Source organism: Mirounga leonina, unplaced genomic scaffold (genome assembly GCF_011800145.1).
Source record: "Mirounga leonina isolate KUSES-001 unplaced genomic scaffold, KU_Mleo_1.0 Mir_115, whole genome shotgun sequence".
NCBI lineage: Eukaryota > Metazoa > Chordata > Mammalia > Carnivora > Phocidae > Mirounga > Mirounga leonina.
This window is the reverse complement of record NW_023270268.1, coordinates 44,867,473-44,892,448: the sequence shown is the minus strand read 5'-3', so window position 1 is coordinate 44,892,448 and position 24,976 is coordinate 44,867,473. Positions and strand designations below refer to the sequence as shown.

At 38.5% G+C, this 24,976-nt stretch overlaps 2 protein-coding genes across 3 annotated transcripts in view; one reads left to right on the top strand and one right to left on the bottom strand.

The window, feature by feature from the left end:
- EIF2A (eukaryotic translation initiation factor 2A) overlaps positions 1–5,303 on the bottom strand; it is a 37,193-nt gene extending 31,890 nt beyond the window's left edge. Inside the window, exon 1 of one of the 2 annotated variants that reach the window (XM_034996999.1) lies at positions 5,206–5,303. Coding sequence is in view for 1 of the 2 variants with exons in the window: in XM_034996989.1 (XP_034852880.1) it covers positions 5,206–5,233 (28 nt within the window). In the remaining variant the exon portion in view is untranslated. The remainder of the gene's footprint in view (positions 1–5,205) is intronic. The other variant, XM_034996989.1, reaches the window with a different exon arrangement.
- Positions 5,304–5,475: 172 nt separating this feature from the next.
- Positions 5,476–9,621, top strand: SERP1 (stress associated endoplasmic reticulum protein 1). Its single transcript, XM_034997022.1, has 3 exons — positions 5,476–5,996; positions 6,301–6,376; positions 7,591–9,621. The coding sequence occupies exons 1-3, from the start codon at positions 5,913–5,915 to the stop codon at positions 7,629–7,631; spliced, it is 201 nt and encodes a 66-aa protein (XP_034852913.1). The 5' UTR covers positions 5,476–5,912; the 3' UTR covers positions 7,632–9,621.
- Positions 9,622–24,976: the final 15,355 nt, after the last annotated feature.

Below are 24,976 nucleotides of genomic sequence, written 5' to 3'. Positions count from 1 at the left end.
AATACTACAGTACAAGTATCAATTTCCTAGTTTTAATAATGTACTATGGTTATATATTATCATTGGAGAAAGCTAAGTGAAGGGTACATAGGAAACTCCCTTTATTGTTTTTGCAACTTCTTATAAGTCTTAAATTGTATCAAAATATAAGCCTTTTTTCTTTTTCTTTTTAAAGACTTTATTTATTTGACAGAGAGAGAGAGAGACAGTGAGAGCAGGAACACAAGCAGGGCGGGTGGGAAAGGGAGAAGCAGGCCTCCTGCCAAGCAGGGAGCCCAATGCGAGGCTCGATCCCAGGACACTGGGATCATGACCTGAGCCGAAGGCAGACACTTAACGACTGAGCCACCCAGGCACCCCTATAAGGCTTTTTTAAAAGACCATCATTGGGATGCCTGGGTGGCTCAGTCAGTTAAACGTCTGCCTTTGGCTCAGGTCATGATCCCAGGATCCTGCGATTGAGTCCCGCATTGGGGAGCCTGTTTCTCCCTTTGCCTGCCGCTCCCCCTGCTTGTGCTGCTCACTCTTGCTCCCTTGCTCTGACAAATAAGTAAATAAAATCTTAAAAAAAAACAAAAAACATTTTTGATAATGATTGTTCACAATATGGCAAGAAATTAAACCAATCAAAAGTTTGGGAAAAAGTTTTTTTTTTTCCTTTTTTTTTTTATTTAAAGATTTTATTTATTTGAGAGAGACACACAGAGGGAGACTGAGAGGGAAAAGAAGACTGCCCGCTGAGCAGGGAGCCCGACACGGGGCTTGATCCCAGGACCCTGAGAGTATGACCCAAGCCGAAAGCAGATGCTTAATAAACTGAGCCACTCAAGCGTCCCTGGAAAAAAATTTTTCAACATTTCTCAAGAATAGATTTGCTTGGGAATACCGAACAAAAGTGCTTCATTAAAATAAAAAATTGAATAGATCAAGATTTTTGTACTAAGGTAAAAACGAAGTCCATGAGACAAAAGTATAAACCAGAGCTACTTTAAAACTGGTGATACTGTTGGTTATATTCTTTATAACAGATATGTCTATTTTACGGGAACTAATTATCAATTGAATTCATCATAAAAATCATACTGCGTCACTAGTCTTGTTCATACATATAAATCACTATTTAAAGCAAATATTTTACTTCACATCTCCTTACACAGAAGCATAACTATGAAAAAGTGCTGTTAAGACATTTTGGAACCACTAAGATACTTCACTGGATTTAATCAGTTTGAGTAACTTATACAAGAATAAGTGGATATACAAAGTGTATTAGAAGACACACAAAATCAGATTCATAACAGAACATAAACTGTATTACAAGTTAATAAAAACAAAAATAAATATGGATTCAAAAGTTCTTTTCAATAACAAAAACAATTTTTGTATATATGACTTTCTAATGAGGAATTCATTTTAATTAGAAGTATGACTGAATGTGAAACATTGAATAGAATGTAGATAGTTTAATATAGTGTACTGAGAGTTGATATGATCCCTTGTTTTTAATGATTTTCCCCTTTAATTAAAGGGGATCTGGAAACATGCTCTATTAGGAAGAAAAACCTAAAATGTGAACAGCTCTTTTCAGTAAAGCAACAAATAAATGCCAGAGTTTCACAGAGAAAAACTGTTTAAAAACAAGAATATTAAATATTGTACTTAAATAATATCTTTCTAAAAATCAGTAGCCTTTCTGGATACTCATATACCATTTATTGCTCTAGGCCTGAGTTAGTATGAGAAAACTACTAGGCTTCAACAAATGAGGGTTCTATGCCAGGGATATGGTGATCACTATAATGGGATACTTTTTCCAACCCTTACACCCAGTGCAGTACCTATCAATGTAGGACAATGACTCCATTTTGAATAAATTATCTCAGTGGCCTCAACCAGGCAAGCTAATTAGAAATATGGGTTTCACGTAAAGGCCACTGTTTTACATGCCTGGAATCTAGGCCCCACCTTTTAGAAGACTCTTGATTCTCCAAGGGAAACTATCCAAGGGTGAGAATGTAATTTGGTCCTGGTGATTTGATTAAAAATTGACTGATTCAAAGATGAGCAAGATCCAGCCAAGCCAAGCCAAGCCAAGCCAAGCCAAGCCAAGCCAAAGACAGCTAGCATTGAGACTGGCAAAAAATGTGCTTTCCTTTGGGGTGCTAAGCTGGTTGAATGTAAACATGGAGAATGTTAGCCTGAGAATGAATTTTGTTTTAAACATTTATTTATTTTAGAGAGAGAGGGCACACATGCAAGCAGGAAGAGTGGCAGAGGGAGAGAGGGACAGAAAGAACCCCAAGCAGATCCCCCCCAGGGTGCAGAGCCCAACTCGAGAGGCTTAATCTTGCGACCCTGACCCCAAGACCATGACCTGAGCTGAAATCGAGTCGGATGCTCAATGGATTGAGCCACCCAGGTGTGCTTTGGCTTTTTGTCATTTCCAATTAAAAGCTGTGACTAACACAATTTACTGGGCAATGTCCAAATTATTTTAAACTCCAAAATTCCATGAGTCTAAGTTTTAAAAAAAGATTTTGGAAGTAAAGGAATCTATTATTGGCTGAAATATCTATACTAACAATGTTTAAAAAATTAATGAATGCGTTCAAGTAAAAGCAAAATGGACAATGAGGTTGAATGACTGATAATAATCCTGATTCTGCCAACTTGCAATGTGAATCTCTCTGGGCCTCTATAAATATGAGAATATGAGAAATTAAATGATTAGCTAACCCTGAAGCTCTTACAAAGTCCTGGATTTTAAGCATTGTAAGAAAATTATCATTCTTAGTTAATTTGACTATAAATGATTATCCTTCATTAATTTATTCCTCCATCAAACATTTAGAGTGTCTATTGTTTAACATGCACCGTAACTGGTACTGAGAAGACAGGGACGAGTAAAACTCTGCCCCCGCCACCAAGGAGTTCACGGTCTAGCAAGGCAGAAAAGCATCTAAACAATCAGATAATTAACCTACGTGAAAAAGGAAAAAAAAAAAATTCAAGTATATATGAAATACAAAAATAGCCTGGGACTGACTGATCATCTGGGAAGAGTGAAGAAAAGCTTCAAAAAGCAATGATGTCTGAAATGAATTTTAAACGATGAAAAGAAGTAAGCCAAATTAAGAGGAACAGGATAGTCCTAGACTGAAGAAGTAGATTTTTCGAGGGTTTTATAAGCAGTTCAATACTGACGGAGCACAAAATGGGGGGGAGGGGGCAAGGAAATGCAAAGAGCTTTTCACAGATTATGAAGGATTTCACATGCTATGCTAAACAGGATGGAATTTACTCTGTAAGCATTGAGACGACCCTGTAAGGATTTTTTTTTTTTTTAAAGATTTTATTTATTTATTTGAGACAGAGAATGAGAGACAGAGAGCATGAGAGGGAGGAGGGTCAGAGGGAGAAGCAGACTCCCTGCCGAGCAGGGAGCCTGATGCGGGACTCGATCCCAGGACTCCAGGATCACGACCTGAGCCGAAGGCAGTCGCTTAACCAACTGAGCCACCCAGGCGCCCAAGGATTTTTTTTTTTAACGTGAGAAAATTTATCAGATAATTTTAATGTACTATTTTTTATAAGAGTTCAAATAAGCATTTAGTATTCCAAAATTGTGAATAACATACTAGTTATCTTTATGAAGCCAGAGAAAAAAATTCATTTAGTTATGTAATTATGCCTTTTAAACTGTAATGTGCCTGGCATAATCATCTAACAAGTTATAGTCAGTATTTGATAAATATCTGATGAAGGAACTGTGGTACCCAGATTAATATGAGAGGAAGTGGGGCTTAACAATAAAGATTTTAAAATGCAGAACGGGAGGGGCACCTGGGTGGCTCAGTTGGTTAAGCGCCTGCCTTCGGCTCAGGTCATGATCCTGGAGTCCTGGGATCGAGTCCCACATCGGGCTCCCTGCTCGGCAGGGAGTCTGCTTCTCCCTCTGACCCTCCCCCTCTCATGCTCTCTGTCTCCCATTCTCTCTCTCAGATAAATAAATAAAACCTTAAAAAAAAAAAAAGATTTTAAAATGCAGAACGGGAAAAAGTGCAAAAGTTTTTTAAGGATCCTTTCAAGTCTCCAGGGACATAACCCCCTTCCTCAAAAGTAGACAACCTTGGGGCGCCTGGGTGGCTCAGTCGTTACGTGTCTGCCTTCGGCTCACGTCATGATCCCAGGGTCCTGGGATCGAGGCCCGCATCGGGCTCCCTGCTCCGCGGGAAGCCTGCTTCTCCCTCTCCCCCTCCCCCTGCTTGTGTTCCCTCTCTCGCTGTGTGTGTCTCTCTCTGTCAAATAAATAAATAAAATCTTAAAAAAAAAAAAGACAACCTTTTTGTTAATGATTTTTTCCCTTCTATATAAGCTATTCATGACTTTAAAAAGGCCTCTATTCTTTTCTCTCCCAACTCCCCTCTCTTTATTTGATACTGGTAAGAGAATCCCAGCCGTTACCGTAGTCCAGTCTTCCCGGACACAGTCCAAGACTAATTATCTTTTCCAAAATTATAAACTCTGCCTCCGCTTCAAAATCTCAGGAATCCCCTCATGTTCAAATTCGAAAATGCTCATAACCATTTCAATATCAGACGTTGCTAGATCATTTCTATAATGCTCACTGCTACAACCCCAGAGCACACTTTCATCACTTTAAATCCACACTACCACAGCTCTACTCTCTCTATTCGGCGCTACGAATCTCATTAAAGCGAGGAGCACAGAATTTGGTATGTATATATTTATATATATATATATAATCAGGTGTATTTAATATGTGTGTTCATTCTAGGGACTTAGTTATTTATATTTGTTCCTTATTAGAGAAATAAATGATTTCTCACTGTCAACAAGGTCTGTCACCAGATAAGGGTTCGTATAAAACCAGTGTTGTACACCCGGGGTAACAAATTCAACTTGCACTTTCTGATCCTATCTCCCTTCCTCAATTCCAGTGGAACCTAAAGCGACAGGGAGGAATGATGGATGGGCCAAAAGGGAGGGGAACGCTGGAGCCCAGAGGCGGGGGCCTCACTTCCGATTGCCACGCTACACCAAGAAACCCAAAGGCCCTCTAGCTCTTCCACAACTCACAAAGAAAGGTGGATAAGACACCAGTGCTTCTCGGGTTATCCCCAAGAGCAAAGACACAAAAAGAAACTGCTCTGAAAAACAACCCCTTGCTCGTTCAGGACTCACCTGTCAGGAGCGGCGTGGACGGCGCCATCTTGTCCCGGAAAAAGAAACCCATGCGCTTGGGTCAGAGTTCACGAGAGCCAAACCCGGCCCCTACACGTCTCCTCAGGCGTGGAAACCGCGCAAAGCTGTTTCCGGTATCAAAAACTTCGGGGCCAATTCACTTCCGGTTGGAGAGAGCAGCGGAAAAGGAGCCCGAACGCGCACGCGCAGCTCCGGGGCAACACTTTAAAGAGCGTCGCGGGGCTGGACGAGGGCCCGTGCGCCCGCCTTCGTCCTCCCTCTCCGTCTGCTTCAGCAGGCGGAGCCCGCACTTCCGCGGGGCGGAGCCCGTCCAGTGCTGACGTTGGCAGCCGAACCCGAAGTAGTTCGAGGCTACGGACAGCGCTGCCCGGTTGTTGCGTTGCATTTCCTTCCTCTTTCACTCCACGCTCCCGGCGGCGGCCAGAGCGGCGGTGCAAGACTATCCCGGCGGCCCGCTGTCGTCCCGCGCGCCCGCCTCCCGGCCGGCCAGTCCGGCGTCGTCAGTCGGCGCCCCGCGCCCGGCTAGCGTTCGTCTAGCCCAGGCCCAGCGGCCGGAGCTAGCGCCCCGCCTGAGAGCCTCCAAGCTCCGGCGGCGCAGGCACCAGGAGCAGAGCGTCGCGGCGGCCCAAGGAGAGGCGAGCGAGCGCGTCCAAGGGGTGGCTGGGGCAGGTGGTGGCGCCGCGAAGATGGTCGCCAAGCAGCGAATCCGTATGGCCAACGAGAAGCACAGCAAGAACATCACCCAGCGCGGCAACGTCGCCAAGACCTCGGTAAGGAATGAGCAGGCGCCCCTCGGTCCGGCAGCCCGGGCTCAGGCCTGGGTCGTAGGGCCGCGTCGAGTTCTCCCCGAGACCCGAGGCTAGCGGACCAAGGCCGCAAGCTGGACGCTAAGTTGGCGGGGGCAGGCTGGGGGGAGGGGGTTCGGGAAGGTGGGTGCTGGAGCTTGGCGGTTCGGGAACAGAGAGGAAACCTGTGAGGTGAGAGGACCCGGCCACCTGACCCAAGGTGTAGGCTGCAGGAGCCCGGGGTCGGAGCGGGGTTTTGCATTTGAAAAGGGAATTTTCATTTTTGCAGAGAAATGCTCCCGAAGAGAAGGCGTCTGTAGGACCCTGGTTATTGGCTCTCTTCATTTTTGTTGTTTGTGGTTCTGGTAAGTGTTTTGGGGCTACCATTGGGTAAGGGCGTTGGATGTAGGGCTTGGGATGACGTGGTGACCCATCAGTGGTGAATCCTACCAGCGTAGTTCTCAACTCACCTGCCGGGAGCCCCACAAAAGTCACTTTCATCTGAACCGAATTGCTTGTCCCACATATGCACAGAGGGTGGTGCTCCAGAAACTTCTCACAGCTTGATCTGTGCTCACAGGAGATCAGAAAAGGAGGTCAGGTCCTTAGTAATGATCAAGTTGGAAGAAATTTAGACCAAAACAAAAAACCCTTACGGAATGAGAATTCAGAATGTTTTGCAGCCTCATTATCGATACATTGCAAAACAAGCTTAGGAACATGATGTATGTATGGACGTTGAACTTAATTTAACGTGTCCCTGAATCTAATGTCTTTATGTCAAAATTGGGTATATTTTATAGAGTAAAGCTCTTGCAAAGAATTGATTCTTTATAAAGGAAACGGACCTGATTGGCAACTTAATGTATGAGATAAATGTTTTTAGATTAAAGAAACGTTTGCCATATGGTAGGAAAAATAAGTTAGTAGATTATCCTGCTGTTAAATTAATAGATTGTTGCCTCTGCATATTACAGAATACCTTTCCTCTCTTCATTTATTATCTTAATATGCAGGTTGTTGATATTGAAGTACATGTTTCTGTTTTTTACATTCTGACATTCTAAAGTTACTGAGGTTTCTCTTAAACATTTCACTTTGCCTGCCTCCTAAACTTACGAGTTAGAAGCTTTTTTGATAAATGGCCAAGAGCCAAGCAATTTATATAACCTAAAGATTATCAAATTTCAGCTTTGTGAGAATGAGGAAACCTGGTTATATTACAGGCCAGGCCTTAGAAGGACACTTAATATTTTGGGGATAAATCAAAAATAATTCTATGCTAGAAAAACCTCTTTGCTTTGGCACTTTAAGTTCTTTCTAAAATGATTGCATATTGCGAAATCTCTTGGACGTTTAGAAATAAAATTCAGAGAAACTGAAATTTAAAAATTAATTTAGACATTGAATTGTTAGAGTAGGCTTGTCTTCATTTTTTATTTCAGTGAAGTTACATAGCATTTGCAGGTAAGTTTAAGGGTGCGCTTGGATTCTTGTGAACTACCTTAATAAGTATCAGTTGCCAGACCTATTTTATTCAAAGCATGCATACTAAAACATTTGCTCTTTCTCTTTACAGCAATTTTCCAGATTATTCAAAGTATCAGGATGGGCATGTGAAGTGACTGACCTTAAGGTGTTTCCATTCTCCTGTGAATTTTAACTTGAACTCATTCCTGATGTTTGATACCCTGGTTAAAAACAATTCAGTAAAGCATCCTGCCTCAGAATGACTTTCCATATCATCCTTCATTTGTCATTCCAAGGTTTCTTCACGAGTCATTCCAAGTTTTCTAGTCCATACCACAGTGCCTTGCAAAAGCACCACATGAATAAAGCAATAAAATTCTATTGTTAAGCTACAGTAGTGGACCCTACTTATTCAGTCAGTAAAGAGTAAATTTTTTTTAATGTGGTTATTAAAACAGTATCCAGTATAGATAATTAGATTAAGTCTATGTAGACAGGGTCTAGATTTTGTTAACCCTAATGTGTAAATGCAATTAGCTTAATTTAAAATTTGGAGTTTGGTTTTTATATAGCTAGGCACTTTGTTACTGTATCTTGAATTGAAAGCACACTCCCATATAAGGTCATGTTAACTGTCCTGTAATAAAGTGCTTTTAATGGAACAACTACACAGCCTAGTTTATTTCCCATAATCTTTAGCACCTAAATTTTTTAAAAGCTTCTAAATGCTTAATACAAAGGGAGATGCTTATAGCTGCAACATCTATTTTAACAATGTTATTTCTGTTACACTACCTTGGATTTTGCATGAGTAATTATACTAACCTGAAATGCCATAACAAAACAACTTGATTGAGCATTTTGTAACTTAATGAGTTTCATTTTCCCTAAAAGCTACCATGGTGGAGTAAAATCAGGGAATGTTTATGTCACCATTGATTTCACCAGAATTACTTTAATATATCAAAGGGGTCTACTGTGCTAGACAACATTTTAGGGAAAAATACTACTAAAACTGGGTGTCTCATCAGGACATACTGATGAGTCCCATGTGCCATAAGACATCTTAGCACATTAATAGCACTTTTAATACCAAAAAAGGCACATCAACTAAAAAGTTACTTAGTGTTTGGAAATAATTTTCTAGATTTATGATTAAAATTTTGTTAGGGTACTAGATACATCAGACTGAAGTGCCCTCTGGAAGTAAATGGATTTACTGATAAGGATGTCTTTATAGTCTTCCCTTTGTTGTATAATTTTATAGGTTATGATTGATCAAAGTTTCTTTTTACTAATGGTAAGGGTGAGAAGGCAGGTTTTGGGTTTTCTGGTACTGTTGAAAATTGTTAAGTTTTGGCTATTTAAATACTTAGTCATAACTTGATTTAAAAAAAAAATAAAGCCTGAGAGGTGTCTCTGTATCAGTGAATTGGAAAGAAAGCTGCTCGTTTGCTTTGTTAATTGCCTCAGGATATCTCTTTTAAAATAAGCTGTTTTAAAAGGAACAGAAGGGAAGTCTGCTACCTAATACACAGTGTGAACCTCAGAGCTTCTGATACCCCTAAATGTAGGGGGAGAATGAGGGAGAGGAGCAGTTAAGAATGTTTAGGAATTTAACTACTCAAGAATAGGAAAGGAATCAGCCGACCTTGGACCAGCAGGTTTTTATCTGCACTGTTACCTGCCTTTCTCACCCAGGAAATCAAACCTGTACTTGTTTCCTTCTTTGAAGCCAGTGTCTTGGTTGACTAATTCTATTTTATTGTAACTTTAAAAATGAAAGTTACTGTTCTAAATTTATAGCAGGTGCCTTATTCTTTGCTTTGAGTCAAACCATTCCATATTAGAATTTCCCCTGGTTTACTTTAGATAATTGGCTTTAAGATGTTAGGGTTTGGGTTTTTTTTAATTGTACAATGTATTAATTTGACTGTTAAATTGCTATAGCTAGCAATCATTTTACATATGTAAAGTTGCATTCCCTTTGTATTTCATGTGTAATTTCCTAATTGAGAACATTTTATATTAAGGATGGATTATGCATGTTTGGGTCAATGAAAGCTATGTCTTATTTGATTTATCCTTTAAAAATAAAGTTCCCTGAATATTTGATGCCTTCTAAAAGGAAATGATTTTACAGATGTCTTACCGGAGTGTACTTTTTGTAGTTAATAGAAAATTATTTTAAAGAATGCCTAGTATTATGTTGTACTTGAGTTAAAATAAATAGTACCCAGAGACACATTAAAAGTTCATAACTGGGAATAAGTAGCAAGAAATACATTAAAAGCACAGTGAATTAAATACTTCCTTTCCTAGGATTTACCCTCATCTCATTATCCAAGTCTCATTCAAGGAAAAATAGTTCTTTCAAATCTCCCTTTCCCAGTTGAATTTTATGTCATCCAATGTTGAACACAGTATGATAATATTGAGGGGTTGTCTGCATTATCCAATTACTCTTTGTCATTTACCTTTAACATTTCAAGGAGTTGTCAATGATTTCATTGTATCTTTTGGGTTGTATATAATGTTACTCAAAATAATTGGGCTTCCAAAATAAGGAAAGCTTTTCACTGTAACAGGATGTATTGTAATGGGCTTTGACTTACATCAAAGAAGTGTGTATCTTCAGCTGTGGGGCCACAGCTCTTCTCACTGAGGTTACTGGGGTTTTGCTGGCACAAAGGAATATCATGGAGATCTGGATTGTGTTCTTGGGAGGTTCATCATCAACAAAATTTTATTGCTCATAAAGCATCTGTAAAATTTAGAGCATCAAATTTTCCACTAGAAATTGTTTTGACATTTGATTTGTCATTACCTACCTTTTTAGTTTTTTAACTTACTGTTTTAGGTGCAAACCAGAACTTCAAGAAGCAGGAGTTGGGTTCAACAGCAAATTCTGTGTCACTCCCTTAGAGAATTATTTCCTGTCAGAACTTTATCCCACTCTAGCTACTTGTACTGCTTTATCTTCAAGTTGAATTAGGACACAAATGTCCTAATTTGAAAACAGTACTAATGAGCAATAAAAGGCTAGAAGCCAAGCTGAAGGGGAAAACTCAACCGTCTGGACTTAGTTAATTCAAAGTAAATTCATGTATAGCACAGAATCCTAAAGATAGAAAGGACATGGGCAGTTTAGTCCAACTGCCCCAATTTACAGATAGAAAATTCATTTATTCAGTGAATATTGAGTTGTGTGCCAGATATGGAGTTACAGCTGTGAATACAGAGTCCCAGCACTCAAGTATCTTTCAGTCCAGTAGTAGGGGAAAAGACCATAAAATGAAGACCATAATTGTGGTCAGTTATTTCAAAAGGAAAGTAAAACCAGATAAATGGTGTCCACTCTCACAGAGCTAGTTGAGGTAGAGCAGAAACTAGAACCAAGATTTCCAGACTCAACTATACCCTAGAGAAACCATAGGAATGATTGCAGAACGTCCACACAGAACACTTCTGTTTTCATGAACTCATTACTTCTGCTTTTAGAAAAACTCGTAATTTTCAAAATTTTTGCATGTTGCCAATTAAAAAAAAAAAGTCCTTTATATTTAGCAGTCTGCCCTCTGGCCCATTGCAATTAAGTTTGAAAATGAATTTAAGTGACAAATTTACTATTGATATTTCCTGTACAGCACAAAAATAGATCAAATCAGTAATGTTATCCACTGTAACATATTCAAGAGTACATTTTTAAAAAGTATTTTGTTATATAATCTTACTGTATTTTGTTTTAAAATTTTTCATCTGTGATGTTGAAAAGTCTTATAGTCTGGTAGCCAAAAAAAAAAAAATGCAGTCATGTGCCCTCCATAGATTCTTTTTATTACAAAATTTCAGTGAATAAATCATGTGTGACTTTTTTTCACAGTGTGAACTTCTTTGGGGTGCAGATAGAACAAATCTGCAAATTTAAATATTTAAACTATGATTTCAGTGTCATTAAAAGCATTAGTAACAGGTTTTTCTTCTTTTCTCATTGTTTTGAAGTTTGAACAAGGGGAATGAAAATAATTGATTTTAGAGCCAGAAGGAACTTTAGAAATTATCTTGATTAGCCCCTTTATTTTACATCTGAGGAAATTATGGCCTAGAAATGTGATCTTTCCCATCGCCAATGAACCAGTAGCAGAACAGGATTAGAAAACTAGTCTTGGGGTGAGCAAACTGGCTCTTTAATATGTCGAGTGCCAAGGAATTCTGATTCTTTTGGAATGTCTCCCCCCTGCCTTTTTTTTTAGATTATAAATCTCATGAAACCCCGTAAGAGTTCTGTGAAGGTAAAATCAATATTTACTAAACTTCAGTGGCTTCCTGCTGCCATGGGGATGAAATACCTCTTTAGCTTTGATTTTTCAGGGGACTTCACAGCATGTCCCAACCTAGGTTTTCAGCTTTGTCCCCCACTGCTTCTCTCCACAGCCAAGTTAGCCCAAAGTTTAACTTTTCAAATACTTTGTGCTCTAAGTGTTTTTGCTCATTTTCCCTACATTACAATACTAATTCTTCAAAGCCTAGCTTAAATTTCACCTCTGTGAAGTCTTACCATGTCATGGGAATTAGCAACACTCTCTTTGGGATTGATGACTCTGGACCAGTTAGCATTTATTATGTTGCCATGTTTATTAGTTTTGTTTCTGAGTTTCTCAGCTAGAATATGGAATACTTAAGAACAAATGCCATATTTTTCATTCTTTTTCCATCTACTTTCACCATCCTTGAGGCTAGTATGAAACTTTTTTAAGATTTTATTTATGTATTAGCACAAGCAGGGTGGGAGGAGAGGGAGAAGCAGGCTCCCCATTGAGCAGGGAGCCTGATAATGGGGCTTCATCCCAGGACCCCAAGATCATGACCCAAGCCGAAGGCAGGCGCTTAACCAACTGAGCCATCCAAGGCCCCTGAGGCTAGCATGAAACTTTACACACATAAGGGGAGCTCAACATTTTAGGTGAGTGATAAAGAGAGCACCAAATGCCCTATCATATCAGAATAATCATTAAAGTAAGAACATGTCTTGTAAAATAATCCAGCTCTGGGGCGCCTGGGTGGCTCAGTCGTTAAGCGTCTGCCTTCGGCTCAGGTCATGATCCCAGGGTCCTGGGATTGAGACCCGCATCGGGCTCCCTGCTCAGCGGGAAGCCTGCTTCTCCTTCTCCTTCTGCCCCTCCCCTCCACCCACACTCTTGCTCTCTCACACTTTCTCTCTCTCAAATAAATAAATAAAATCTTTAAAAAATAATAATAAAAATAATAATAATAATAATCCATCCCTGATACAACAGCCATCCCAACTACTTCCAATCTTGGCAACCTCTGCTTGATGGCTGGGCTCAGCACCATAATCCAAGTCTACCCTTGAAATGAACTCTCTCGGGATAGGCTTGATATTTTGAAATACATCAACAGTGGTATTTGTCCTTCAGGCGTATTTGAGAACTGTTCATTATAAGTGTCATTGAGAAAACTATAAAAAGTGCTTTATAAAGAAAGCTGACACCTCACCACACCAGTCTGTCCAGTTATGAGGAAAGAGTCCAACAACCACACTGTTAGAGCAGGTGCCTGTGGGCTGTTAGCTGCCCTCTGGCCCAGACCCCATCCTAGAGCATAGGAAGGGACAAGGATATCACAGGGGTGCACCTTTCTCCAAACAAGACCGCAAACCCAGATGGCTCTGTTCCTCCCAAACCAGATCCAGTCCCTGAAAGGGACAGCTTGTTCTCTTCACAAAGAAATTCCCTACCGCAAGGCTACACCACACTGACTAGCATTTATCATGTCATGTGGTTACCAAACCAGATCTCATACTTTGGGCAAAGGAAACTCTCAGGGCCCACCTGGGAAAATGCCATCCAGGTAGCATGTGGAGCTCTGGAAAATCACTTAACTCCTGACACCCAGGAGCGCCATGGGACTAAGATTAATCACCAAGGTTTATGAGTTTGTGTCCTGACACTTGAGGCACCAATTAATGAACAACTGTAGATGCCAAGGTCCAAAGGCATCTGGGATTGAGACAGATCTGACAAAGCCCAAATCATAAAGATAAATAAACACTGGCAATATCCAAGCGTATTTCTACCTAGCTCTGCCCTCTGCTTGTGCACAACTTCCTGTTAATTACAGATGGATTACATGAAGAAGGAAGGTCTAACAGTCATTTCTGCTTGATTGAGAACAGCATCAGAATGCTTTTCAAGGGGCGCCTGGCTGGCTCAGTCAGTAGAGCATGCGACTTGATCACGGGGTCGTGGGTTCCAGCCCCACATTGGGTGTAGAGATTACTTAAAACCTTTAGGGACCCTGGGTGGCTCAGTCCGTTAAGCATCTGACTTTGGCTCAGGTTATGATCCCGGAGTCCTGGAATCAAGTCCTGCATCGGGCTCCTTGCTCAGCAGGGAGCCTGCTTCTCCCTCTCCCTCTCTGCTGCTCCCCCTGCTTGTGCTTGCTCGCTCGCTCTCTGTCAAATAAATAAATAAATAAAACAAAGTAAAACCTTTAAAAAAAAAAAAGAATGCTTTCCAAGGCCAGATCCCTCTCTTTGCTAAACATTATATGAAAGCCCACCTTCCCTGACAAGTACACCCAGGGAATGTGGTCCAACAGAGTTTAATACTCAACCTATGTCAATGGTCTTATCCATTACTCAGAGTGTGGCCAGGGGACCCACAGTAACGTGGAGGCCTGTTAGGAATACAGAATCTTGGGCCTCACCCAAGGCCCACTGAATCAGAATTTTCATTTTTACAGGATCCTTAGGTAATTCATACACAAATTAAGCTTTGAGAAGTGTTGAAGAGATCTCAGAGTTCTGGTTCCTAAACAAATACCTAAGGTCCTTGGGCCTTGTTCTCTTTGTCTACAGAAAAGAAAGCACTTTCCCTCCTGTTTCATGCAACTGTTATGAAATCTTGAGAGCAAAAGCACTTTGAAAAGCTAAAATGCTCTACATAAATAAGATCCACTAACTTTATGAACTGCAAAAACAAGACATCTCTGGTAGGGTGAGGGGCTTTCCTCATTGAAAACAGAAAGTAACAGTAGCCTCTGTATTTGACTTGGCAGGAAGTTGCTCACATATTTCTTAGGGTCACTTGCTATTCATATATCTTGAACTATAATTTTACTTTCCCAAAGTTCTGCCTTCTGAATGGCTTTTCAAAACTTGTAGGACGGTGAATCCTACCCAGCTAATTAGGATTGCAATAAGAAGATGTATTGCATTTAGAAAGCTAAAGAGAAACAAGAGGATACATTGGTCTCAAAGACTGCTTGTCCACACAGTTATCCCTGCTTTAGAGGCTCTTGTGACATCCCTTTTATCACCTAACATCAAAATTGCCATTGCTCGGAAAGGGCAGCGGTCACAACTATAGGTAATGCTACCTCAGACCTGAAAAGGGCACTTGGTAAATATACAGGCTCATGAAATTTGTCCTTAGAAAACACCCGAATCCCTGTTAAAAGAAAACAGAAAAAACATTTAGAGAAAATATATGGAATTTGATTTGATACCTTCACTTGTTTTAAAAATAAACTCAGGTGATGGGCACTAAGGACGGCAGGTGATGTGATGAGCACCAGGTGTTATACGAAACTGATGAATTATTGAACACTACATCTGAAACTAATGATGTACTAGATGTTGGCTAACTGAATTTAAACTAAAAAAAATAAACTTAGATTTACAGAAAAGTTGCAAAGATAGTACAGAGAGTGCTTTTGTACCTTCACTCAGCTTCCCCTAATATAAATGTCTTACATAACCACGGTACACTTGTCAAAATTAAGACTTTAACACTGGAATGATACTATTAACTAGATTAGGACTCTATTTGGATTTCACCAGTTTTTCCACTAATGTCCTTTCTCTGTTTTAGAATCCAGTCCAAGCTACCACATTGCAATTTAGCTTTCACTCCTTTTTTTTTTTATGAGCAAACTGTGCCTAATATAGAGTATTGTGCTTTGGATTTTTAAATATTATAATTATAAAAAATGTCGAATATACACAAAATAACATGAGATGTCTACATGCCATCAATAATGCCACAGTTGTTAAAATTTTGCCATATTTGCTTTAAATCTTTTTTAAGTATAAATAAAATGTTAAAGATATGACAAAAACACCCCTTCTTTGCCTTATGAAGTCAGTGTAGGCCATTCCTATGCATTTTTGTACTTTTACTACACATATATAAATTCATAAACAATACATACTCTTGTGAACTTTTAAGATTTACACAGGCGGGGGCGCCTGAGTGGCTCAGTCGTTAAGCGTCTGCCTTCGGCTCAGGTCACCATCCCAGGGTTCCGGGATCAAGCCCCGCATCGGGCTCCCTGCTCAGCGAGAAGCCTGCTTCTCCCTCTCCCACTCCCCCTGCTTGTGTTCCCTCTCTCGCTGTGTCTCTGTCAAATAAATAAATAAAATATCAAAAAAAGAAAAAAGATTCACATAGGCAGTGTCAAACTGTACACTTTATATGCAATTTTACTTTTTAGTCAACATAATTTTGAGGTTTCTCCAGTGGATCTGATTCATTCATTTTAATCGCCACATAGAGTATACCTATTATGAATAAGCCACACTTATGTATCCAGACTCCTGACAGATGCTGAGGCTGTTTCTATTTGTTCACTGTTGTACTCTGGGCTGCAATGAATGTGAAGGTTTATACATTGTTTCCTTGTATAAATATATAATTTCTCTAGTCTAGAAGTGGAACTTCTTTTTTAAAAGATTTTATTTATTTATTTATTTGAGGGGGGGGGAGGGGCAGAGGGAGAGAAAGAATCCCAAGCAGACTCCCCATTGAGTGTGGAGCTGAATGCAGGGCTCTATCCCACAACCCTGAGATCATGACCTGAGCCAAAATCAAGAGTCAGATGCTCAACTGACCAAGCCACCTAGGCGCCCCTAGAAGGGGAATTTCTGAGCACGAGGTATGTGCATCTTCAAATGTATTAGGTATGGTAAATTAACTACCCAAAAAAAATTCCGAAAAATTAAGTTTGCATCAGCAATATGTAAGAGTTTTTATTTCCTTGAGAGCTCACTAAAATTTTATTTCAACAGACATTAACTTTTGCCTTTCTAATAAGAGGGTAAAGTTGGCTCAGAATTGTTTTAATATGCATTTCTCTAATTACTAGCAAGGTTGAGCAACTTTTCAAGTGCCGGCTCTGAAGCCTGATTTTTATCTGTTTTTCTTTTTTTTTCTTTTTCCCTTTGTTCCTTTGTGACCTTGGGCAATCTTTTTAATTCTATTTTTTCAATTACAAATGAATTAAATGAGCAAATACAGGTAAAGCACATAGAAAAGAGACTGGCATAACAAGATGCCCCAAACTCACCTGAGATATTTCCTTCCCTGGACTTGGAACCATCAGTCATGGTTCTTTTTACCATGATACGGTATTTAGAGATTACAATCTAAACTCCAGGGAATCTTATTGCAACTGTGTTCTCACTGTTACTAAGACTTTTAGTGAACGAAACTAAAAAATCGGTATTTTTAAGGGAAAGTACATCATGATTTTATATTGGTATTTCCAATTCAAATTTAAGATGACATGCTTTCACTTATTTCTTGAATTTTATATTTTATTCTTTTTTTTCTTAATTTGAAAATTAAGAAAAAAATTGTTTTTTTTTTCTTGGTTCCTAACAACAACAATGCGATTACTTAGTTGCTTTATCCCACTAAATATGCAATAGTTTCAAAATACAACACTTTTATTAACAATATGACTATTGAAAGCAGTTTTCTAAAAAAAAAAAAATGTCTTTGAAGTTCTTTTTGTCCTTAGGCAATATTTTGTGAGGGATATAAAGCCAAATTATTAGCTTTTAAATCATCTGAAATTTCTCTGTGTGATTATGCCACTAACTTGATTATCCAGTTAGGGTCATTTGATCCATTTGACTTTGCTTTTCAGGATTTGTGTGGTTTTTTTTTAAACAGCTTTATTGAGATATAATTCACATATTATACAATTCACCCATTTAAAGTATACCCTTACATGATTTTTAACATATTCAGAGCTGTGCAATGATCACCATGGTCAGATTTTCATAACCTCAAAAGGAAATCTTCTATGTCAGTTATATCTCAATAAAACTGGGGGAGAAAAAGGGAATTCACCAATGAAATCATCTTGGTCTGGACCTTTCTTTGTGGATAGTTTTAAAATGACAAATTCAATCTATTTTCTATTCAAATTTTCTTATTTCTTCTTGACTCAGTTTTTGTCTTCTTAGGAATTTGTTCATTTTATCTAAGTTATCTAATTTATTAGCATACAAGTGTTCATAATATTCCTTTATAATCCTTTTTATTTCTGGAAGGTGAGTTGTAATGTTCCCTCTTTTATCAGAGCCTTTTCTCTCCTTTTCTTGATCAATCTGGCTAAAGGTTTGTCAACTTTGTTGAGCTTTTCAAAGAACCAACTTTTTGGTTTATTAATTTTCTCTATTATTTCTCTATTCTCTACTTCTTTCATTTCTGCTCTGTAGCCACTGATATTCTTGGCTTGCTTGCCTGTGCACGAAAATTCTGCTTTATGAAATGAGCTGGGGCAAGGGAAATCAGACCCAAACCCAACTTTCGGGGTGCCAAACCCAACATAGAGTCTCTGTCTTGTGAGTGGGGGCTGGGGGGAAGAAGGGAACCCTGTGTTTTTGGCTATATCCACCTAGAGTGGAGTTTTCATTCTGAGTTGTGAAGGAGAGGGAGAAGGTCATAGTTCAAGATTCTTACTGTTCTGGGCGCCTGGGTGGCTCAGTCAGTTAAGCGACTGCCTTCGGCTCAGGTCATGATCCTGGAGTCCCAGGATCGAGTCCCGCATCGGGCTCCCTGCTCGGCAGGGAGTCTGCTTCTCCCTCTGACCCTTCCCCCTCTCATGCTCTCTATCTCATTCTCTCTCAAATAAATAAATAAAATCTTTAAAAAAAAAGATTCTTACTGTTCTTACTAAGCTTTAGTAGGTTTTCTTGAATAGATGTTTCTTCATTTGCTAAGTGGCCTCAAAACCATTTCTAGAGAACAAATTTTCGAAAGTGATTTCCACCAATTTCACTGTGGAGAGGGACCACAGAGGTCTTAATATTGTCATGCCAGAAGTACACCCTTAAGGGTTGCTTTTTAATTTTTAAATTTAATATGATTGTACAACTATGTAACATATTTGCACAATTCTAAACTTAAATCTATTGAACAAGATATATTCAGAGAAATCCATTCCTATTCCTGCCCTTTCCACTCTGTTGCCTCTGCCTACTGATAAAACAAATTTTTTTTGAGATATAATTAATGTATTTTAACATTCACCCTTTTAAAGAGTACAAATTCAGTGGGTTTTAGTATTTTTTTGAAAGTTGTGCAGCAGTTACTATCTAATTTCAGAATACTTCATTTGCCCCAAAAGAAACCCCTTTTAGCAGTCACCCCAAATCACCATCTCCCCCCAGCCACTGGCAACAACTAATCTACTTTGTTTCTTTGTGATTTTGTCTATTCTGGACCTTTCATATCAATGGAGTAATACAGTATGTGGCCTTTTGTGACTTACTTATTTCACTTAGCATAATGTATTCAGAGTTCCCTTTTCATGGCTGAATAATATTCCATTGTATGGCCATAACACAATTTGTTTACTCATTCAAAAATTGATGGACAGGGCGCCTGGGTGGCTCAGTCGTTAAGCGTCTGCCTTCGGCTCAGGTCATGATCCCAGGGTCCTGGGATGGAGTCCCACATCGGGCTCCCTGCTCGGCAGGAAGCCTGCTTCTCACTCTCCCACTCCCCCTGCTTGTGTTCCTGCTCTCACTATCTCTCTCTCTGTCAAATAAATAAATAAAATCTTTTTAAAAAAATTGATGGACATTTGGGTTGTTTCCATTTTTTGGCTATTATGAATAATTCTGCTATGAACATTCATATTCAAGTTTCTGTGTCGACATATGTGTGTTCTTTTCTCTTGGGTATATGTCTGGAAGTGGGAATTGCTGGTTATAAATAACCTTTTTTTTTTTTAAGATTTTATTTATTTATTTGACAGAGAGAGAGAGAGATCACAGGTAGGCAGACAGGCAGACAGAGGGAGAGGGAGAAGCAGGCTCCCTGCTGAGCACAGAGCCCAATGTGGGGCTCGATCCCAGGACCCTGGGATCATGACCTGAGCCGCAGGCAGATGCTTAACCATCTGAGCCACCCAGGCCTCCCTATAAACAACTTTTTAAAAAGAGTTTTTGTTTTATTCCATAATTCTACCTACCTATCTTTCTATTTATCATCTACCTATCTAGATATGTATCACATCCACTTTCCTAGGTAAATGGTAGCATTGTAGACATACACTTTGTTTCACTTACCTTTTTTCTTAAAGTATATCCAGGAATGTGGCACCTGGGTGGCTCAGTCAGTTAAGCATCTGCCTTCAGGTCATGATTCCAGGGTCCTGGGATTGAGTTCCACATTGGCTCCCTGCTCATCAGGGGAGTCTGCTTCTCCCACTACCTCTGCCCCTGTTTGTGTGTTTTCTCTCTCACTCACTCTCTCTCTCTCAAATAAATAAAGTCTTAAAAAAATAAATAAAATATATCCAGGAAAACAAAATTAAAAGTATATATGCTAGACATCAGGCCATATCAGTATATAGAGATATTCTTCAGGATGTGCCATGATTTATTCAACTTCAACCAATAACCTATTCATAGATATTTGTTTTATAGTCTCTTACTATTAAAAATTGAACTGGAATAAATTGCCTTATAGTATATGCCTTTTGCAAATATATATTTTTATTCAGTTTTTAATTTTAATTCCAGTATAGTTAACATACAGTTTTATATTAGTTTCAGACGTACAACAATTCTATACATTACTCAGTGCTCATCATAAGAGTACTCTTTAATCTCCACCCCTATTTCACCCATCCCCTCCTCTCCCCTCCCCTCTGGCAACCATCAGTTTGTTCTGTACAGTTAAGAGTGTGGTTCTTGGTTTGCCTCTCTTTTTTTTCCCTTTGCTTGTTTGTTTTGTTTCTTAAATTCTACATATGAATGACATCATATGGTATTTGTCTTTCTCTGACTGACTTATTTTGCTTAGCTTTATACTTTCTAGCTCTATCCGTGTTGTTGCAAATGGGGATATTTCATTCTTTTTTATGACTGAATAATATTTCATTGTATCTATATGCCACATCTTCTTTATCCATTCATCTATCAGTGGACACTTGGGCTGCTTCCATAATTTGGCTATTGTAGATAATGCTGCTAACAACATCAGGTGCATGTATCCCTTTGAATCTGTATTTTTGTATTCTTTCGGGAAATATGTAGTAGTGCAAATGCTGGATCGTAAGGTAGGTAGTTCTATTTTTAACTTTTTGAGGAACCTCCATACTGTTTTCCACAGTGGCTTTATCAGTTTGCATTCCCACCAACAGTGTAAGAAGATTCCTTTTTCTCCATATCCTTGCCAACACTTGTTGTTTCTTGTGTCTTGATTTTAGCCCCCTTCTGACAGGTATGAGGTGATATCTCATTGTACTTTTGATTTGCATTTCCCTGATGATAGATGATGTCAAGCATCTTTTCATGTGTTGGTTGGCCATGTCTTCTTTGGAAAAATGTCTTCTTTGGAGAAATGCCTATTCATGGCTTCTGCCCATTTTTTAATTGGATCATTCATATTTTGGGTGTTGAATTTTATAAGTTCTTTATATATTTTGTGTACTAACCCTTTATTGGATATGTTATTTGCAAATATCTTCTCCCATTCAGTAGGTTGCCTTTAAGTTTTGTTGATTGTTTCCTTCATTGCTCAGAAGCTTTTTATTTTGATGTTTATTTTTGCTTTTATTTCCCTTGCCTCAGGAGACATATCTAGAAAATGTTGCTATAGCCAATGTCAGAGAAATTACAAAATTAATCCATTTTGAGTTTATTTTTGTGTACAGTGTAAGAAAGTAGTCCACTTTTATTCTGCATGTGGCTGTCCAGTTTCCCAACACCATTTGTTGAAGAGAGTTTTTCCCATCATATATTCTTTCCTCCTCTGTTGAAGATTAATTGACCATATAATTGTGGGTTTATTTCTGGGATTTATTTATTTTTTAAAGATTTTATTTATTTATTTGACACAGAGAGAGAACACAAGCAGGGGGAGTGAGAGAGGGAGAAGCAGACTCCCCACTGAGCCGGGAGCCCAATGCGGGGCTTGATCACAGGACCCTGGGATCATGACCTGAGCTGAAGGCAGACGCTTAACTGACTGAGCCACCCAGTCACCCCTCTTAGGTGTATTTTAGTTTGGGAATATCTTTTTTGATGGTTGTTTTTCATTATGTGGTATCCATCCTAATAATGCTTCTTGACTTAGTCCATTATATTTTATTTTATGTGTAAATAGATATTCACCTTTCTTTTGGATGTTGTTTCTGTGGTATCTTTTTCTATCCCTTTAAGTTCAGTCTTTCTATGGCATTTATGTTTTGTGTCTAGTTTTAAATAACATATACTTGGATTTTGATTATGTTTTAACTTTTGTGATCACCACCATCGTTGTCTTATTTTGCTTACTTTTAACTTCCACTCCTACCTTCTGTTGGATTGATTGGGACTTCAGATTTCTGGGGCTTTTTAAGGGTAAAATATACCTTAGCAGCATAATGTTTTCTTTATTATAATTTTTACCTGTGACTCTTTTATTTTTGAAATTGGAGACCTCTTACCACTAAGCTCTAGTTCCTTCTTCCTCCTCCAGCTTAAGGAAATTTGAGAAAAACTTACTTTGTAGAAGTTAATTTGAAATTATTTTCCTTTCCAAGTCATAATTTAAGTGTACATAAAGCACACAAACCTACATCTTACAGTGTATAAGGCTTTTGGAAAAAAATAACATTTTTATTTTAGTCTTTTATACTCTATAAATATTCTATAACTACCATCAAAACAGACTCTTTTGAGTATTCCTGTTATAGGAAATACACACCAAAATACTTATGGGTAAGATTTAGGACGTATGTAACATATCTGCAAATGGTTCAAGAAAATAACTACACATACATAGATAGATTTATTAGGAAGAAAGGGAGAGAGGGAATGATAAAAGTGAATGGTATACAAGAAACAACAAATGTTGGCGAGAATGTGGAAAGAAAGGAACCCCCTTGTACTGTTGGTGGGAATGCAAAACTTGTGTAGCCACTGTGGAAAACAGTATGGAGGTTCCTCAAAAAGTTAAAAATAGAACTACCTACCTTACGATCCAGCATTTGCACTACTACATATTTCCCGAAAGAATACAAAAATACAGATTCAAAGGGATACATGCACCTGATGTTGTTAGCAGCATTATCTACAATAGCCAAATTATGGAAGCAGCCCAAGTGTCCACTGATAGATGAATGGATAAAGAAGATGTGGCATATAGATACAATGAAATATTATTCAGTCATAAAAAAGAATGAAATATCCCCATTTGCAACAACACGGATAGAGCTAGAAAATATAATGCTAAGCAAAATAAGTCAGTCAGAGAAAGACAAATACCATATGATGTCATTCATATGTAGAATTTAAGAAACAAAACAAACAAGCAAAGGGAAAAAAAGAGAGGCAAACCAAGAACCACACTCTTAATTGTACAGAACAAACTGATGGTTGCCAGAGGGGAGGTGGGGGGGTTTGGTGGGTGAAATAGGGGTGGAGTTTAAAGAGTACACTCAGCATGATGAGCATCGGGTAATGTATAGAATTGTTGAATCACTATATTGTACACCTGAAACTAATATAACACTGTATGTTAACTATACTGGAATTAAAATAATAATGAGTTTTTTTAATTTAAAAAAAATTTTAAAGTGTTACTTTAAAAAGAAACAAAGTGAATGGTATAAAATGCTAACAATAGGTAAATCAGGGTAGAGGATGTATGTATGTTTTGGGTACTATTTTTATTTTTGCAATATTTTATAACTTTGACATTATTTCTAAAGGAGGAGTTTTAAAACTTCATATTTAATAAAAGGTTAAAAAGGTAGTTCCTTTTGTGAAATTTTTCACTCATAACAAGTAAAAAAAAAAAAAAACAAAAACTAATACATTAACACTTTTGATGATTGGTTGCCACCCAGTGTTCAATTTCTGCAACTACAAAACTAACAAATTCAAACCCAATTTCTTAAAACTGTTTTTGGAAATAGCTTTTGTTGATTTCTTTACGATGGCAACGTAAGATTATGCAAAGAATGTGTGTGATATCAAAATTATTAGAAAAAAGAAAAAGCTCAAAGTGCTAAACTATGAAGGAAAGAGCCATGGATTGTGATATCAAACGCAGATTTCTGCCTCCTTTAAATTTTAACAAAGTCTCAAGAAGACATCAAAGTAAATATTCAGAAGGACTCTGATCAGCGCACAGACTAGTCAAAACTAGAGGTTTACACATAATCCATGATAATTACATGGTATAGAATTTCTTCAAAACATCCATATACTCGAGGTGAGGTGGCCACAGCAGGGAAACTGATAATATATGTTTTCTTCTTTTTCTAAATGACAGATGTTGTGGGTTATTGGCCCAAGTAAATTCCATTACAGTAAAAGAACCAAGTGGGTTTCACATTTGATTGAAGTTAATTTAGTATCAATTTTTAAAGACACAGAATACTTCAAAACAAACATGGAAAATCAATCTGTTGAACAAACTTCACTCACGCTAGCAATATTTTAGGCTTCCTCATGGATTGTGGCTATGATCCAAATTCTGACTCTCAGAAAGACCAGAATGTAAAATGTTGAGTTCAATTTGCATATGCTCAGTGTCTTCATCATCATCCCCGTAGGATCTTGACACCATCTCCAGGAACAAATGTAACCTGCCTTCGACTGTAGCTTGTCCTGGAAGTTCATCTCTCCAACTTTATTAGCAATACAATGTAACATATGTAACTTTGCCGTCTAGGAGTCTTGTAAACTCACCAATAACATGTCTGAAGTTCTTATCCTAACCTTTCTTTCTCAATTTCTTCTGACTGTCAAAATGTATTGCTTCCAATTGCCCATTTCCCAACATTTAGGTCACGTGGGCCTACTGGTCCACTATCCTTAAACACTAGTTACCTTATTTCAGGTTCATTCTCATTCTTACTGCTGCACCTCTTTGCACCTTTATTCTTGGGCATGGTTGCAATGGAGGTCTGGATCTCTGTCTCTCCCTGGTGCATGAGGAACCCTAGCCTAGGGAGGACGGGGTGCCTCGTGTGGGAGAGCATCTGATTAGGGGTTCCTATTTCCCTTTTGCGCCACTCCACATTTCTCAGAATTAAACATTCCTTTTCTATTGTCTAAGCGAACCCTTTAAAAACCTAACCTGGTATATTTTATGAAGTCTAAAATTCATCTTTAATTAATCTTCCTTCTTGAAGGAAGACCTTAAAATGCTTTGATTTCAATCATCTCCCTCTTCCAT